The sequence below is a fragment of the Glandiceps talaboti genome, chromosome 6 (assembly GCF_964340395.1).
Source record: "Glandiceps talaboti chromosome 6, keGlaTala1.1, whole genome shotgun sequence".
In the NCBI taxonomy this organism is placed as follows: domain Eukaryota; kingdom Metazoa; phylum Hemichordata; class Enteropneusta; family Spengelidae; genus Glandiceps; species Glandiceps talaboti.
Genome location: NC_135554.1, coordinates 12,240,766 through 12,259,150, shown reverse-complemented (window position 1 = coordinate 12,259,150; position 18,385 = coordinate 12,240,766). Strand labels below are relative to the sequence as shown.

The 18,385-nt window shown below is 34.1% G+C and overlaps 1 protein-coding gene across 1 annotated transcript; it reads right to left on the bottom strand.

Moving 5' to 3' along the window:
- Positions 1–1,408: 1,408 nt before the first annotated feature.
- On the bottom strand, positions 1,409–18,305 carry LOC144436854 (receptor-type tyrosine-protein phosphatase kappa-like). Its single transcript, XM_078125714.1, has 24 exons — positions 18,227–18,305; positions 17,486–17,617; positions 16,819–17,109; positions 16,315–16,629; positions 15,642–15,712; positions 14,913–15,156; positions 14,152–14,451; positions 13,667–13,929; positions 11,775–12,092; positions 11,022–11,109; positions 10,553–10,629; positions 10,078–10,114; positions 9,534–9,631; positions 8,225–8,350; positions 7,772–7,926; positions 7,267–7,402; positions 5,613–5,762; positions 5,106–5,205; positions 4,773–4,852; positions 4,336–4,470; positions 3,775–3,903; positions 2,861–3,018; positions 2,373–2,508; positions 1,409–1,483 (listed from the first exon to the last, which is right to left on the bottom strand). Exons 1-24 carry the CDS (start codon positions 18,303–18,305, stop codon positions 1,409–1,411), a joined length of 3,693 nt encoding a protein of 1,230 aa, XP_077981840.1.
- Positions 18,306–18,385: the final 80 nt, after the last annotated feature.

Sequence of the window (18,385 nt, the reverse complement as noted above, 5' to 3'; positions counted from 1 at the left end):
AACCTGAAGGTCTTCAGGGCACAAAATAGGCAATTCAGTCGCTGTTCTTGCACACATTATCATAATGTAATATTCATGATGGTATCTCCCCTAATTTGTAGTTTCAGTAACACTATGTAAATAGTCCATTAAAAAACTACATGAGGCCTAATGCAAAAAATGTTGGTTCCGATTACTCAATTTTAGCATAGGTGGGCCGGGGTAGGTAGATTTTTTTATTTTAATTTATTATATTTTTTTTGTCATGTGTGAGTGTCTAGTTCAGGTTTTCCATTGTTTTCCAAATGGTCTCTATGTTATTTATTTATTTCTAGCAGATGAACAACCATTACAGATTGGAAGAACAGTGTTATCTTTTCTTTTTAAAGCTACTGTCAGTTTCCGCATCCAATATTTTCCGTGATACTTCACAATTTTTGCGATTTTATTATTTTTTTCTCGAATACGTAAAAAAATGTTTAACATATATATATATATATATATATATATATATATATATATATATATATATATATATATATATATATATGTAATGTAACAATCGGAATAAATATTCTCGTTCAAATGATAACGAAATATAAGAATATACATATCCTTATAGAATTGATCAAAAATATAAGGATATTATAAGTCGTTACTTGGAGTTCCACGCTTCCTCAGCGCGATCATCAGGCTACTTTGAATTAAGTCTATAGTGCTCTACTACTAATATTGCAAGGACCTGTCACTTTGTTAACTAAATAACTAAAAACTGGTTCAATATATCTCACCTTTGTAGCAATTAATATAATATATAATAATATCAGGTTTCAAGTATCAAGGATAAATCTCGAGTATATCTTTAAACAGACACATGTAAAGTAATTTTATTATTTTACAAACCAGCAATTGTCAGAGACATGTTTATGTCATATGTTACCATACATTTAGTAAAGTTATCACTTGGTAATTTTGAAGAATTCAGCGTAACAAACGGATCCTGTCTATTACCGGTATTTCTCTGTTTAAATACATGTTTCGTGTCAAGTAAACATTACTCTGGGAAATACAGTGTAACAACACAACTTCATTTATATCCGTGATTGCTTGATCTTCTGACGTACGGACACACGGAAAGCCTCAGTTTATCTCGTGTCCTCTGTGACCTACACATTGGAGGGAGGGAGGGAGGGAGAGAGAGAGAGAGAGAGAGAGAGAGAGAGAGAGAGAGAGAGAGAGAGAGAGAGAGAGAGAGAGAGAGAGAGAGAGAGAGAGAGAGAGAGAGAGAGAGAGAGAGAGAGAGAGAGATTATTAGCATACAGAGAAAGGAAGTTTGAAATCATTGTGATACTATAATACAAAAGTTGCCTTTTTCGTATTTTGGGTTTGAACGATCGAAATTGTATGCATTTCCCTACCTTGCATTCCATCATTCGAAGTTGGCATACGTGGCAAATGAATCCAGGTATGCGAGAAGGACATCGTAAATATACTGATATTGTGTCTGTAATAAAAAAAGTGATAAATATGGTATCAGGAGAATATGTACATGTATAAAGATAGACTGCAGTTAGGGGTGAGATCACTAGTTAAATGTAGGATAAAAAAAAATTATTTTCCTTTGGGAGTGGGGCTATATATAGTAAGTGTGTGGCGCTAAAAAGTAATGTGTCAACAAAGAACCATGATATTTTCCTCACTGCATACTGGATTTATATTCATAGCACTACATACTACTGCATCCTGATTTGAAATTGACAGACAGACTTATCCATGATTATTGTTCTTTTGGTATTTTGTATATATATATATATATATATATATATATATATATATATATATATATATATATATATATATATATATATATATATATACAGGTTTTGAAAATATGAACAAAATTACATGCTATTGACCCTACAGAACTGTTTCGTGAGGTGTGTATTCCTCACTCATCAGGGGTAGAATGAAATATAGTATCTGCGTTTCCTTACCGTTAAATTCTATTATTCTAATGTTCCTAACAGGGAATATCTACCTAGTAACATAGCGTATTAGCATAGTTAATTGTTCTGCAATAATGATTTATGTCTATGCCTACACGACGACACAAGTTCATTCCGTTTGTTTAGAGTGCAGCGATGAGGTTGACAAATTATAATGTACTTTTCAGTTATGCAGAGATAACATCTCTGGCTGGAGCTGTTAATTTTCCACGTGATGTCATATATATATATATATATATATATATATATATATATATATATATATATATATATATATATATATATATATATATATATATATATATATATATATATATATATATATATATATATATATCATCCTGTAAAAACAGTTAGGCGAGATCTACATTATAATTCGAAACTTACAAGTGTCTCCACCATTTGAGGTCTGTTGTCCCTCAATGTCTTGACTGCCTGGAATACATTAACAATTTGTTCCATCTTGATCTTTTCATAGGCTGCAAGAACAGCACAGCAGACACCACTGCGTCCAAGTCCATTGCTATGGAACAAAGAAAATGGACGGCACATGGAGAAAGTTTGATTAATGATATGTAATGGTATGGAGTCACTGTTTTCAAAGTAGCAGTTTACAGTAATTATTAATGTGTATCATCACTTAGATTTAATAAGAGAACAAACTAGATTATATAATTTTGAAAAGATCTATCTTTAATTGAGAAGGAACGTGCTTTATGTTAATTTGACAATCATAAAAAGACGTATAGTAGGAAAGGAAACTCATTGTTTAACAGATCACTCCCCTGTATTTGTGCAATTTCAGTATAAGCTATATTCACGGTAGCCTATTAATCAGATTGCGATATACAAAGTGCGCTAAATTACCTACCTACCTACAATGGACAGTTATACGGTTGTCTCCAGACTGTTGTTGTGCTTTCTCAACCAATGTTATCATTTGCAACATAGCAGCTTTAGAATCCGGAATATCTTTGCCAGAAGGCCAAGCAGTTAGCTGTAAATGCGTAATATGGCGAACCATTTTGAGTCCCTGATGAACATAATCAGTATTATGCAATTAGTATTGCGATTAATCAGTTATCTAACTGATTGAACATTAATCGACAAATAAACAATCGTTTCGATATACATTGTATATCGGAAGAGAAATAGACAACTGTTTATAACCGGTACAGACAGATATTGAATATATATTACAAAACGGAATTCACATAACATGATTTCATTTGATCCAAATGTAGTAGTCATACTGCATTTCAATTTTGTGTAATACTGAAGTCAAGCAATAGCTGTTTTTATCATTAATTTTTTATTTATCCTTTCAAATTTAAAAATATTTTGGTAGATTTATGTCGATTTCACTTAGTCATCACGTATGTATGTATGTATGTATGTATGTATGTATGTATGTATGTATGTATGCATGCATGCATGCATGCATGCATGCATGCATGTATGTATGTATGTATGTATGTATGACGTATGTATGTATGTATGTATGTATGTATGTATGTATGTATGTATGTGTGATGTTTAAGATTGACATATGTGCGAGTAATGTGATGTATCAGTTCTATAACCGTTTCTATGCCTCGTCCTTATTGGAATGAGCAGAAACCACGAGTCATGTATGTATATTTGATATGTCTGTTTGAGATTTATATTATGATTAAACTTAATAAACAGTGGATCAAAGGTGTTCAGTGGACGAGTGTGTATTAACGTGACTACAGGTGCCAGTGTGTCTTCAGCCTTTGTCTATGTGTGATGTCGTTCCATAGCTTACTGTTCTAGTCGTAAGGGTAAGATGGATACTTCTCTCTATGACGTCACCGTTATTTTGAGCATTCGCAGCAACTATCTTGAAAGGGCCATGATGGACAACATTTTCATCAGACCAGTACTGACCGTTTTGCTACAAACGAAGTGGATTTCTAATCTTTACATTTAAGTATTACATTATCACAAAAATAACCGAAGGAATTCTGCATTCATTTTGTTAAATATATACATATTAATTGAAACAGAATATATGTTACTTTTGATACAAACCTAGATGCAGGGGTCAATATTTTTAGAGCAGAAATAGTTTCAGAACTGCAAATGATCTTTACTCTCCGTATTATTTAACATAACAATAATGTTTGTTTTATAATATCACTTACCATGCATATTTTTGTCTTTATCTTTTAATACTATCAGTATCACTTATTACTATATCACCTTTGTCTGTGTCATTCAATGTGACAATGGCGTTTGTTTCATATACATTTCATTCCCCGTATTTTCACTGTCTATAACATTTTAACTTTAACAAAGAAAGCATTTATTTTACAATATCACTTACCATATCCTCACTGTCCATATCATTCAACATGACAATGGTATTTGTCTTGTAATCATACACCATTCTCCAGAAATCAACAATAGTATGGGACATCGGCATTTGTGTGGCTAGGAAGGCATCTTTACGTGTGTATGCCTATATAGGTTTAACAAAGTAGCAAATAAGGGAAGGAAAATTTTTAAGATCATAACTTTAAACAAATGTCAGATACAGTTGCAGATATGGATCAAACACCTTGTAATATATTTTAAGATGTATTTAAACACATGCGTTGGAATGGTTGAAATGTAAATAGCACAGAGAGGTCCTGCAGCGGTTACTAATCAACGGTGAAATATTATCCTCTACATTTTAAACATGTAGTAAAAAACATTATGATAACATATTTAGAAAACATTGAGCTCAGTGCATTAACATTTAGAGTCCAAAGTACTTACAGTTAGAAAGCTTGCATTAATATAGTTGGTCGCACCTTCATTCTCCACTGGTGTTGTCAACAGTGGTCTGCATCGATCAACTATAAGCAATATGTTATTAAAATATGATTTATTCGATTAATTATTAATCACAGTTGGATTCAGCTGTTTATGTCTTGCAAGTCATAGACCACGGCAAATACAAACATATACTGTAATTGTTACAAATAATATCTTTGTACAAGGCAATGAAATTAATTTAAAGATGAAACACATATAAAGATATTTGTATTTTGTAGAACTGAAGTTTTTAACATTTACTGTATTGACATTTATTGACAAGTTTTTACTTACTTGGTACTATATCCGGGTATCTATTTTTGTTCTTGTTCTCGGTTACTCTCCCTTGTAAGCATTCATCGTCGTTCGGTAAGTAGCATACAGCATTGAGGTTCTTATTGGACAAAAACAAAGTATAAATTACAGGGTCATAGGTTCCTGGGGGGGGGGGGGCAACCTCTAGTTTGGTAGGGGGTATCGTGGTGATTAAAATCGAAGCATCCATTTTGTACCACCTTGAAAAAGAAACTTCCAATTTTAGACCAAGGTATATTTGTGTAACACCACGTTGCATTATGGGATGCACCAGGGTTTAGTATTTTGCGAACGAGGATTGACCAGGTGTGCAGAAAATAATAAAATAAAAGTTTGGTAACGAAAACGTACATATACACAGGATTAATGACGCCAAGTTAGACTATCTTGCACAGTGTATGTATGTATATAGAATACAAGACGCATAAAGTAATTGTTATTAAATTAGATTAACTGCTAGGGAAATATTCAGAAATAGCCACTTACACGGAATTCTCGTTCTATGCCAGATATCCCTGTTACACTGTCTTTTATTTTCAACTCTCCTAGCTTTATCCTCAGATCTCCCGTTTGTATTTCAGTATTTCCACACACAGTTGCCTCTAATACTGCAGTGTAGATAAATTCATACTGGTCCTAGACGAATTCAAGGGAAACTAGTTATGCCCTATTTTTGTGTGTGGACAGGGATTATTAGGGATAGTACATTTGTATACACATAATATTGGCAGATGTGCTAGTGTAGTTTTCCATCAGGTTTTCAGGTACAAAATTGTGGAACAGTTTGCCAACAGAAATGAAATGTCTCACATCAAAACATCTATTCAGGAAAGCTTTTAAAGAGTACCTACATGACGAAATTTAAACTAGTGAATATAATACACATTCTTGCATTGTTAGCTCGTCTTGATATTTTCTCCCATTATGATTTTTCTCCTAGTTCTGTGTACGTGTAGCCCATATCGCTGTTGATGCATATGAACTCTGATTAATGTGATTAGCGAAAAGCTATTATTTTTACTCCAAATTCCCAATTTTGTTTATTTATTTCCTGTCATTATGTAATTGCCACTTACTTCAAATTGGCAATAAAATGAATGAATGAATGGATGAATGAATGAATAGTATTATTTCGGCTACAATATACAATGTCGCCGATTTTAATCACGTTTAGTTCATCACTGTTGTTAACCTGTAAAAGGTAGCCGTTGGAACTCATTTTGGATTCTTATATGTGATAGTTGTATATTTGTGTTCATCAGTATGCAATTAGTTTGTCTTAGTAAGGCATTAATGAATTATTTGTTTCCGATAAAATGACTTCAGAGAATAGGGTAGGTAGGTCGAAATTTTATTTTACATATTATTTTTTTAATTACTTCAACGCAAAAACAAGGTACTTGGTGATCACAATAAGTTTTGTAATGTACAATTAACGAGGTATAACAAGTAAATGAAGACACTTATATGATTCAAAAGTAGACAAACACAGTATGCAAAGTGTGCTGGACTGAAATGACGCCGTTTCTCTCTGTAAAAAGGTTAGCTTTTATCAAAAGATACTTTGCCAAGAAAATCTACGGGGGAAATAGAAGGCAATTTTCATAATTTTACTGGGAAACATGTTTAGGATTGGCGGCTTAAACAGGTTGTTTGAAACACTATTTTTTATTTGGCCTCATGGTTCAACATAAACAGATGATTGGAGGTTCTGTGCTGTCATCGTCTATTTGTTAAATTCGTTTTCCTTATAAGGCCTAAAAATTGTTTAGTTCCGGTTACCCTACCCCACCTAGTTTTTCACTGCCAACCCTAAACCTTTGTTTACATATTCGAGAAGAAAAAAATAAAATCGCGAAAATTGTGAAGTTTCGCCATAGTGGATGCCAATAACCAATAACCCAGAGACCATATGGAAAACAAAGAAAAATAACTATCTGAATTAAACACGCACACATAGAAAAAATAAAATAAAGTAAAACATCTACCTACCCCACCTATTCTAAAATTGAGCGTAATCTGAACCACGCATTTTGTAATAGGGCTAAGGTACCATTCTATCAAGTCATGAAAAAGCACGCAAACATGTTATTTTGGAAGTATTTCATGATGTGTCTTTCTAAGTGGTGTATTTACTTACGAGGGTTTGTACAAAATTCATCCGGTTTTGCCTAGCTTTATGAACGAAATTGAAGATATCAACTTTCCCTTCTGCTTCAGCCATCTCTAGCATGGCGTCTATTGTAATGAACGTTCCAGTTCGCCCAACACCAGCACTATATTCATAGAAAGGTGAAATATGTTCAAGTTATACTTAAAGGCGAAACGTTTCTCTGTCCTATTTTTTTTACCGGTGGTCTAACCCATGGCGTCGGAAACACCTTGAAGTAAGTGTTCTTGGGTAGGCAGTGTTCAAGTGTATAAATGGGACAGATATGACAGCATTATATAGATACATTCTTTATTTTATGAGTATGCGAAAATAGACAGTGAGAGTTTGACCATTAGCAGCTTTTTGCAAAACTCAAATGCCTGAATATATTAGCAAAACTGTAGTGTGTCGTAGCAACCACAACAATAAGTGATAGTTTATAATATATATGCAATGATGGAGTATGGGAATGATCGTTGCATGATTTTATTACCTGCAGTGTACAACGACAGGACCTGCATTGGATGGGTTGTAGGACCTGATACGTCGAAGGATTGACAACACGGCAGACGGATACTGTGGTACACCCATGTCAGGCCATACCGTGAAGTGAAACTGTTTAATTTCACGTGATCTGGCATTTCCAACCTGTCACGTAAGTAAACATGGCATTTCAACTTCCATATTTATATGATTAATTCTGAATTTCATTTACATGCGACAGAGTAACAGTATTAATATTGTCATATACAGAAATGTTTTTCTTTTTATTGAAATTAACGTACTGATAGTGATTTATAATAAATTAATGACTAAAAAGTATATTGAAGTACATTTCCTAAATACAAGTAAATTTTGAGATTTCATTTTCAGATAGCCAATCTCAAATCTCATGATAGTTTCCAGTATTTATACAGATACAGATACAGATCAGTTGTTCACTCACCTTCTTGACGTGGAATGTTCTGATTACAGAATATACAAATATTTCTTCATTGACATTCTTAACCGAAATGTTGCCATATTTAGTTTCACCATCATTCTGATCTGGCCAATACTTCGTACACTTTCCCTGTTAAAAAGACTATGATAGTTGTTTGTAGGCCATTTGTACATTTTTTCATATTGATTCTATCTGAAGCGAAATATTTTGGTTCTTCTTTGTTTGTTCACAAAATGGGGAGAAACAACAATAGCGTTGGACAAAGGCAAACGTGATACTATGTGTTCAGACCAATGCTACACGCAAGCTATAAATTAGATCTTACTTCCTTTCCATGAAGTGAGAACACTTGCTTGTTATGTAACAGTTGTTACTTCGTAAGTTACTTGGCATTAAATACATATGCAGTGACCATATTATATACATATATATATATATATATATATATATATATATATATATATATATATATATACATATATATATATATATATATATATATATATATATATATATATATATATATAATTGACTGGATGTAGATAAAACCACATAAAAGTGCTCAATACGGGTAGTAGAGCGAATTATAAACAGGTTTTGAAAATTTGAACCAAATTATATGCTATAGACCCTACAGAACTGTTTCGTGAGGTGCGTAGTCCTCACTCATCAGGGGTAGACCCCTGATGAGTGAGGACTACGCACCTCACGAAACAGTTCTGTAGGGTCTATAGCATATAATTTGGTTCAAATTTTCAAAACCTGATTATATATATATATATATATATATATATATATATATATATATATATATATATATATATATATATATATATATATATATATATATATATATACATCAGTACATTTTCATGGCAACTAATAAGGGTCGGTCGGTCGATTATAAAAAGTCAAACAAATCATCTTGTTCATGCTTATCTGCCTTTCCTTTTCATCCTCTCACTTTTCCTGTTCTTGGATTCCTGGTAACAAACACTTTCCAAGCTTCTCTACACAATTGGCATGTTTCCACCAACCCCCCCCCCTCCCCAACACACACACACACTTAAATAAATTCCGTCATTAAAAAATATTCTGTTCGTGAACAAGTATCGTCGCCGCCGCCATGACTGTAGGTGACGTCGACAGTCTATACAATTGCTTATTCTTGCTAGAGAGAGTGCTGTTCTGCAAAATAGTATATAGCTATAAGGGAAGGCGAAAATATTTTTTTGATGTCGGAGCTGAAAATTTGGGTCGTCGGGTAATGAGAAACAGAAACAAAAACAGATTCACCTAATGTTGTTCATACCTTGTTCTTTTCCACTAGGTTTGTAGCCATGAGAATACAAGCACTCTTCTCCTGCCATACCATTCTCCATAGATCATTCACTGTTGATGGTTTTGGACCTACATACAAGGAGGGGGGAGGGGGAGGTAATAATGTGTTTCCGATAACATGGCCTCATCAGAGAATAAAAAAGGGTAGGTCGAGATTTTATTTATTTTATGCTTTATTTTTTTTAACTGTACTTTTCAAACATATTGACTGCATCCAAAACCAAACAAAAATGTCGATCAGAATATCCCCTTTGCGATAGGTAGAATTATTTATCTTTAAAATTTTTTTTATAAAGATGTTTACGGTCTGCAGCTTAAACTAGAGTCGGCCGGGATATCGGAAACACGTATTGTTTTTTTCAGTTTGCAATTGCTTATTAACTGACTATATTTTTTATTCATAAGAATTGAACTTTAGGTTATTACATTAATTTGTCAAACATTAAATGGCAGTTCATGTACACACACTTCTTTTAACGTGACGCTTAAATATACGATATACAAAAAGTACTAACCTTGGGTAGCAATGAACGCTTTGTCTTTCTTGTAGCCCTATTAGTAGATGATAATTAAAAAAATCATGTATTTCATTTATAACATGCGCAAAAGTAAAGTGGGAACTATCGTGTTTACATTAAATACAGACATAATGGGAAAGTTGTATATATATTATATAGTGCCATAGAATTCTTGACATGTATATAGCTAGCAACTGTATTTTTGCATTTTCGTTGAGTTTCCTCTTGACGATTACCGGATAACATACATTTATTGCTTTGGCACTCGTATGGGTTTTTTGTAGACAAGAGCTGTCTCAAAAAATAATACGATGTATTATAGAGACATCAGACTTTAATGTGAGAACTTAATTATACACGACAGCCGACATATTCTAATAAGCCCGCCTTCGAACGATTCAGAAAGGATTTTTTTTGTTTCAATTCAACAACGATTTGAAGATTGAATTCATAGATACCTAATGTTACTTACGTTGATATAAGATGCATTGATGTAGTCCGATTCAGAGTCGTCACCGTTACTCCCAAGTACAACTCGAGAATGGTCATCTAGATATGCAGAAACAAATTGAAAACAACGGAAGTCAAGGCGTTTGTGTTATATTGATTTCCCCACTTGACTGAGGACAACTTTAACTTTTGAGAAATATCATAGTAGGATGCCTGTCCAAAACAAGTAAGCTTTAACTTGCATAGACGTTTCACAGTATAACGAACACTACATTTCACGATTGAAGGAACCATGTAGAAATTCATATATGAATTATTAAATCCATCAATCTTCCGGGACGCCGTAGGCATCCTTTTGATCAACATTCCTGATTGAAGTCATGCAATATGATCCTCCTAACATCGCTATGACACAGTTATAACAAATTACAACAAGTATGACGTAACTTCACCTTTAAATAAACTAATAAAATAGCGTCTTGAAAACCTACATGCTAATATGTTTCTGAATCGATTTTTGGGTGTATTATCATCTGTGACGGCGTATGAGTATGATGCAATGTCATCTGAAGGTAACATCTGAAAAAAGAATGAATGCAATTTACTACCATTACAAAAACACGAACATGCCACCCAATTTAGTAACAATATTAAAAAGATATTCCGATATCACAAAATAGTTTGATTAACAAGGGTTATAACGCACAAGCAAATTTTTGTTGTATGGAGCTTTCGATCTATTGAGGTCGACGATCCTTATCAGAATGACAAATTGCAGTTACATCTGTGCAGCTGAGGGTCGTCAAATCGTAAGGTCAATCTAAAAATAAACTTTGAAAAACACTTCTTGTGCATTTTAACCTGTATAAATCGTTTGATCCACCAAACTGACCGAACAATTTTGGTCACAACAATACTTTTTGTTTCCAATAATTTTACGATCAGCTCATCAGCTGTCAGTCTGCCTTTCTATCTGCCTCTCCCAGTCTACCTTTCCCTCTGTCTTCTACCTTTCATTCTTCTTCTGCATTTCCGCAGCTGATGATACGACATTTTAAGTTTGGAAGAAAATACTAGCATGCGTTTTCTTATTTTATAAAAGTATGATCGTCTCTTTAAATCTTACACAACACTTGCCGCTAGCTGTTTGGAAATTGGAAGTTGGAGATACCTATAATTACATTCACATATATAGCTTAGTCCCCAGACAATAGTTATATTTTCATCGACCAGTGTGTATTTACCTTGTACTCCTCCTCAAATCCACTTTGTTTCTTTTCTTTGATGTAGACTAACAGGTCATCAATTGTAATAGCAAGTCGTTGTGCACCACCGTGTTTAGATAAAGCTACGGTTGCAGTGGTAGTAACCAGGGGTTTAGGTTTCGGTGTTGGTTTTGGCTTTATAGTTGGTTTCATTGAAACCTGTTCTTGTGCTGTCTCCATTATTGGCACGTCCTGTTCAGTAGTTATGTTGACATAAGGATTTTCTTCTTCTACAGGCGAAAAGCCTGCAAAATAATTATTGAACAGGTATACTTTCGACGCCATATCTTTACGTTTCTATACAAAAATTCAATTACTGCTAAATTTGTATCTATTTTTTATAAATAACCGTTTCAAAATGAATACGAGGGATTGACTGACTGGTCATATGATACGGTAGAATATAGCTACCTTGTGCATCATCAGGCACACTACCTTTGGTCTTCGAAATTAAATCTCTCCATGAGATTTCCTTCCAGGTTTTACCTGTTCTATGAATAAATTCACAAAATGATTAAAACCACTGCGACATTATCTTGGGTGGCAGCATATCAAGTTTACATACTATCACGTAGACAACTCTACTTTGTTCAGTAAAACTGAATAAACTGTCAAAATCAAGCCATGTTTATTCAGTCTTCACCACACAACACGTATAAACAATCATGACATATTGTGAAATAGGGCAATAATCGGGGAAACAATTAGACCATAGTATTCTTCGCTGTATTGAGAATACATTCGTTATCGCTGGCACCAGGCAAAGCCAAAATTGAAACGGTAGACATACCGTCTTGATTTCACAAACACGATGAGCAGTAGGACCACTACTGCCAAGACAATAACCCCAATTATAGGCACAACTATGGCAGTGACTCCGTTTGACCCCGAATGACCTGATGGAGAAATTGGTATAGCTGCAAAGGGAGATATTTGATGAATTATACAACGAAAGAAAACAAAAATATTTTTTCTTTTAGCAACAATAACAAGAATGCTATTACAATGATATACTTTGAAGACAATTAGAATTAGGAAATCATCTTTAATGTTGGTTTTTTCGACTTTCGATTTTTTTTATAATGTTGAAGTGTAAAGTAGTAAAGAAAAAATGAAATAAAAAAATTATGATAATTATGATAATTTAAACAAAGAAGAAGAAGAAACCCTGAATCTTGTACAAGTACAGTTTTTGGCTCCAGGAGAAATATTGTGAATGGGATTAACTTTATAAAAGCTTCCATTGCATTTTAAGGTACCTAAAAAAATAGCTTTTCAAATTAGCTAAACCTGTTTCAAAGAAGGACGAAACAAACCAGTCAATCGTGATAGCGTTTTATTCTTTAGGCTTTGGTTATTACTCACAATTTGTTGTAGTAGTAAGTGAATCACTCGTTTCGCTGACACAACACCCATTCTCAGCAATAACCTACAAAATATTATATTTTTTGTGTTTTAAAAGTGTCCATATGGATGAAGATTAGGTGTATTTATTCGGATCTAATTTATGAAACAATTTTTGCAAAACGCTAAAAAATTTGACAAAAGTGTTGTTATTGTACGTACAATAACAAACATTTTACACATTCATTATGATTTTATTGAATTACAGACATGAACTTAATGTACGTCTATTCATATTCACTTTAAACGTTGGAAAGGCATATTTAAAAAAGAAGAAGACAAACTCAACATATTAAATTAATACCAAATCATCATCCCTATAGTATGTACTTCTCTATCAAAACAGGATTATCGTTCTGTTCTCGTATGAATACAATATGGACCTTATCCTGATATTCTTGATTAACTAACGCCGACAATGTATGAAAATTCATAATGATCAATGATGGTAATGCAATTTATATTACCTGTAAAGAGTAATTGGTAGAAGAGTTTAATCCCCTGATGGTATGGGTGACTAGTACTTTGTTGATGTTGTTGTTGTTGTTGTTGTTGTTGTTGTTGTTCACAGTTATGATTTCAGCATATTTGGTATCTTCTTTGTCAGTTTCCCAAACATACAAAGTGTATGATTTTATTACACCGTTAGCACAGTTTGGTGTATGCCATGTTGCATTCAGATCTTTGTGTGATACGCCATCAACTGCCAAGTTTAATGGCGCTGATGGTACTGCAACGAGATGGATTTAAAAAAAGAAGACTTTTGTAATAACAATGTTACACCAATAACAGTATAACCGTGTATGCACCCATTCACCTGCTTAGTATGGATTGTTCACAAATAATTGCCTTTGCACTAGAACAGCAAAAAGTCTATATGTTATAATACTATTATTCTACTTTTATATTATTATGTTATTATAATATGTTTGTGATAAATGCCCATTCTTACCACCTTCTTGAGTCATTACTGTAACCCTGTGTTCAATTCCAAGCTCGTCCTTATTGTATGCCATTACAGTCACAGAATATTCAGTATATGGATAGAGACTTAGTATAGTGTGTTCCTGTGATTCTAGGCCAAGCTGCACGGACACAAATGTTATCCTTTCTCCACAATTGTACTCAGATATTTGTTCGTATACCAATGTATATCCTTCTAGTGGACATTCGATGTTCGTTGGTTGTGACCAATTGGAGCGAATGGCATATGGCATGGAAAATGTTGAAAGATCTTCTACTCGCTCTGGCTCTAAAAGATGAGACATTGGTAGTTTGTTAGTAAAAATTTTGCCTAGGTTGACCTCATAAAAGGTATTGAAAATATTAGCATTTTAATAATATACCGCTGTAAGCATTTAAAACCCTGGCTAACTGTTCGTCAAACATTCATTCTGTACTTTTATTTGTTTTAGTGTCATCTTCAGATTATCGACTCTATAACTGAAAAGCTTATAAACCAATTCTTATGTGGAGGAATGGTCGTATCATGCAGCAGTTATTGGGATTTTAACAATATACAAGATGTCGTATTATAGGGATTATTTGGAGGTGATGCATATTTTCAGTGCTATGGATTTACATAACTGGAAAATATTCTAGAGTTGAGTCATTATAAAAACACCCACTCAATTTACGACGAAGGGATAAAATGGTTGGAAAGGTGTACTTTAAGTGAGCAATGGATTAGGTCATAGGTGCAAACTAACTTACTTGATGATAATGTTGTGTTTGAAAGTTGGTCGCTGTACGGACCAACTCCTACTGCATTATCCATGGTGACTGTTACTTCATAACCTGTGCAAGGATTGAGCTGAGTGATTATCACACTGGTGACGCCAGACTCAGTCGTTGTAGTCCCATATTCTCTATTACTTCCATTCACTCTGTAGTGAACTGTGTATGACGTCACTTCATCACACTGTAGGCTTTGCGGTTCCAAATCAGTCGTCTTTACCTGAAATCAATCATTAATTAATTACAATTATAATTATTCCATGTGAAAGACATTCAATAGTACGACTGACGTTTAAGGTCTAACAGAAGGTTTTAATGTATTTACGTCCACATTAATAATCTCATTTGAAAATGAGAATGTTCATTGAATTTTTTGTAGGCATAAATCATGATACTTTAAAAACATGTCACAATGGCTTATAAAACCACAAGTTTAATATATTGGAACAGTGATAAATGTGCTTGGCCAGCTAGCCAATCCAAGGCAAATGATGTGCCGGGTTGAAACTACTACACCATGTTTAATAAGATATCTCCTAGACATATGGATTGACTTGTTGTTATTTCACCCTCTATCATATGAGATACAATACTCACAAGCTAATGACAAATACAAATGTTCGTCAGAAAGGTTGTGGTGAAATGCCAATGAGCAAGGGTGCCAATTTAATTGTAGAGTGATAAAATACGTTTGGACCTAATTACCTCCCATGAAAACTGTATTTCCGCTGTACCCCGAGTATTTGCTGCAATTGGTGTTGGTGAACCAAGAGGAACTACAGATCAACAAATATTCATTTGAGGTATATTATAATTGCCATTCGACGATTTGAATTTTCTTCATTATTTCGGCAGTCTTGTATTACGGATTAACACATATAGGAAATGCATAAACTACATTGTGCTGCTCTTATTGAAAATCACCAGTCATTAAAAGCGTAAACTGTTATTATACTAGTTTTGAATAAAACTATAGCCTATAGATTTGGTTAACTTTTGCCTAGATGCATGGTCTATGTCAGGTCTTCCGATGTTTAACGAAGGATGTACTGTAGTGAAGATGTCGGTAAACGCTACATCAAGATGTGGAAAGTTTGACATATTAATATAGTCTATTGAATATATATTCAATATTTATGTTGCCTTGACTAAAAGACGTGCATACAATTGTATAAACTACTTTGAGTGTTGCAATTATTCAATTATCAACAATCAACCAGTTAGTAAGAGTATTCGATTTTCAAATGAAATCATAGCCTGAAGAGATTTACGTTTAGCTAGATGAAGTGATTCACATATGTTGTTCGCCGCTATATCGAGCGCGAGGAATAAACAACGGCTACGAACGTCCTACAACTGTAATGTTGATTACACTTACGATCGCATGACGTTTTCTGTGCAGCAGATGGACTTAGATCACCTCCACCACCTACACCAGGTCTGTAGGTCTGTACAGCAAACCTGTACTCTGTGTAAGGTGACAAACCATCGACCACTAAATAGGTTTGACTTGGATTGACATCTTGAGGGTAAGCAGTAAAGTCGTCATCACTGGTCTTCGTGTACCATACATCGTACTTTACAACCGGACCATCACCAATATCAACATCACTTTGCCAGGCATTCCAGTTGACTGTTACGTTGTCTTTCTTGATAGCAGTTATCTCAGGTGAGGTGAGTAAAAGTGGTTGTCCTGAGGAAATAAAGTTGGTTCACGTACTTGTTAAATTGTTGATTCGTGTGACAGCCTACAGTATCGACCAACCCTATTCGTCCATTTGAATGTCAAACGTGTCACATGTAGTCTGTTGGAATGAGTTTAAGAAGTTCAAATTTGAGTGAATTTCTGACTATAGGTTGGGATCGTTTGATTTTTACTTACCAAAGGCAGTAGCTACTATTTCCTTAGTCCTACGTGTCCCGCCACTAAATGTAACAAAACAAGCCACGTTTTCTTCGTCAGTTATTATAACATCACCAAAGGTGTGTTCCTCAATATATTTAGGGTGTACTCCTCCACTTGTAAATGTAGCAAAGTAGGTACTTGATTCGGTTTCCATGGTGACATTTGTTTGTACATTTCCTCTTAATAAACATGTGAAAGTGGTTGGCTGACCTGAATTGGATTTCCTCTCAACATCTTGGGTGAAATTGAGAATAAACGGCTGACCATCTTTAATTAAAAAATGGATACGGGACAATTAGTTTCAATGAGCATCTAAGACAATCAAGATAGCAATTCAAAATCCTTCTAGGAATATATATTACCATTAGTATTATGATCATAGACACTCGTATATAAAAAAGATATATAGCGAAATGTTACATAAAATGCTAAACAAAGCGAGGAAAGAATAAAATCATTTTGTGCAACCTTGAGGTAACATTCACCATGGTATCCCTAAAACGCATGGTTTAAAGTGTGACTGGTCGATCTGAGCAGTAGGCATTTCATATGTGAAAGTGGAAATACGACAGCAGTTTTATGCACTCTCATCATTAAAGACGCAAGAGAAAACCAACCACTGCAATACGTATGTCTTTCCTACCTGCTTGACAGTCCACTCCGATGAAACCCTCATCACACGTCGATGAGCAAAGACCAGAAGTCTTATTACATTGTTGTTGACAGTTACATGGCATGCAGGTACCATCTTGATAAAATGTGCCATCTTCACAACCTTTAAAAGACAAAACGAATATTTGATTAACTGCAGAAAACAATACATATACCAGGTAGAAAAGAAGCAATGCAAGGTGGGCTTTCAAATATGACGTTTTTGATACTTATAATTCTACAGGATGAATAAATGGTGGGAGGAAAAGAAAATCTAAGCAAACTTCATCACAATAAGAAGAGTCTAGTTTCTTCATACCATGTACCATGAATAATATAGCACTTTGTCAAAATTACAATAACACAGTGTATGACAGACATACCAATAGTTTGGTAACAGTTTGGTATGTTAATATTTGTACCATCGTCAAAACAGCACCCTTTTCCGAGGCAGGTTGTCATATCGCTTTCTTTACAACTTACACGATTGGCAGGTGTTATGTCACATGCTTCTCAGAAAAAGAGTAAAGGGGCGTAACACAAACCATATATTCGATTAGTATAAGCGAATTCAAAGTATAATAAATGTATATGCGGCAGCTGTACTTGTAATTACATATATGGTACAGTGTTATCAAAGTAAAATATTGTTTTAACATTGCCGGATTGGAGAAAAAATAGAAGGCAAACATCAAAATGATTAAAAAACGACAGTGCATGTTAGACGTCTTACCGATATTTAGGTAACAGTTTGGTATGTTATCATTAGTACCATCATCAAAGCAGCAACCTTTTTGAAGGCATGCAGTCATGTCGCTTTCTTGGCAGCTTACACGATTTGTAGATGTTACGTCACATTCGTCTAAACAAGTAAGAGGTGTAAAAGAAAGCA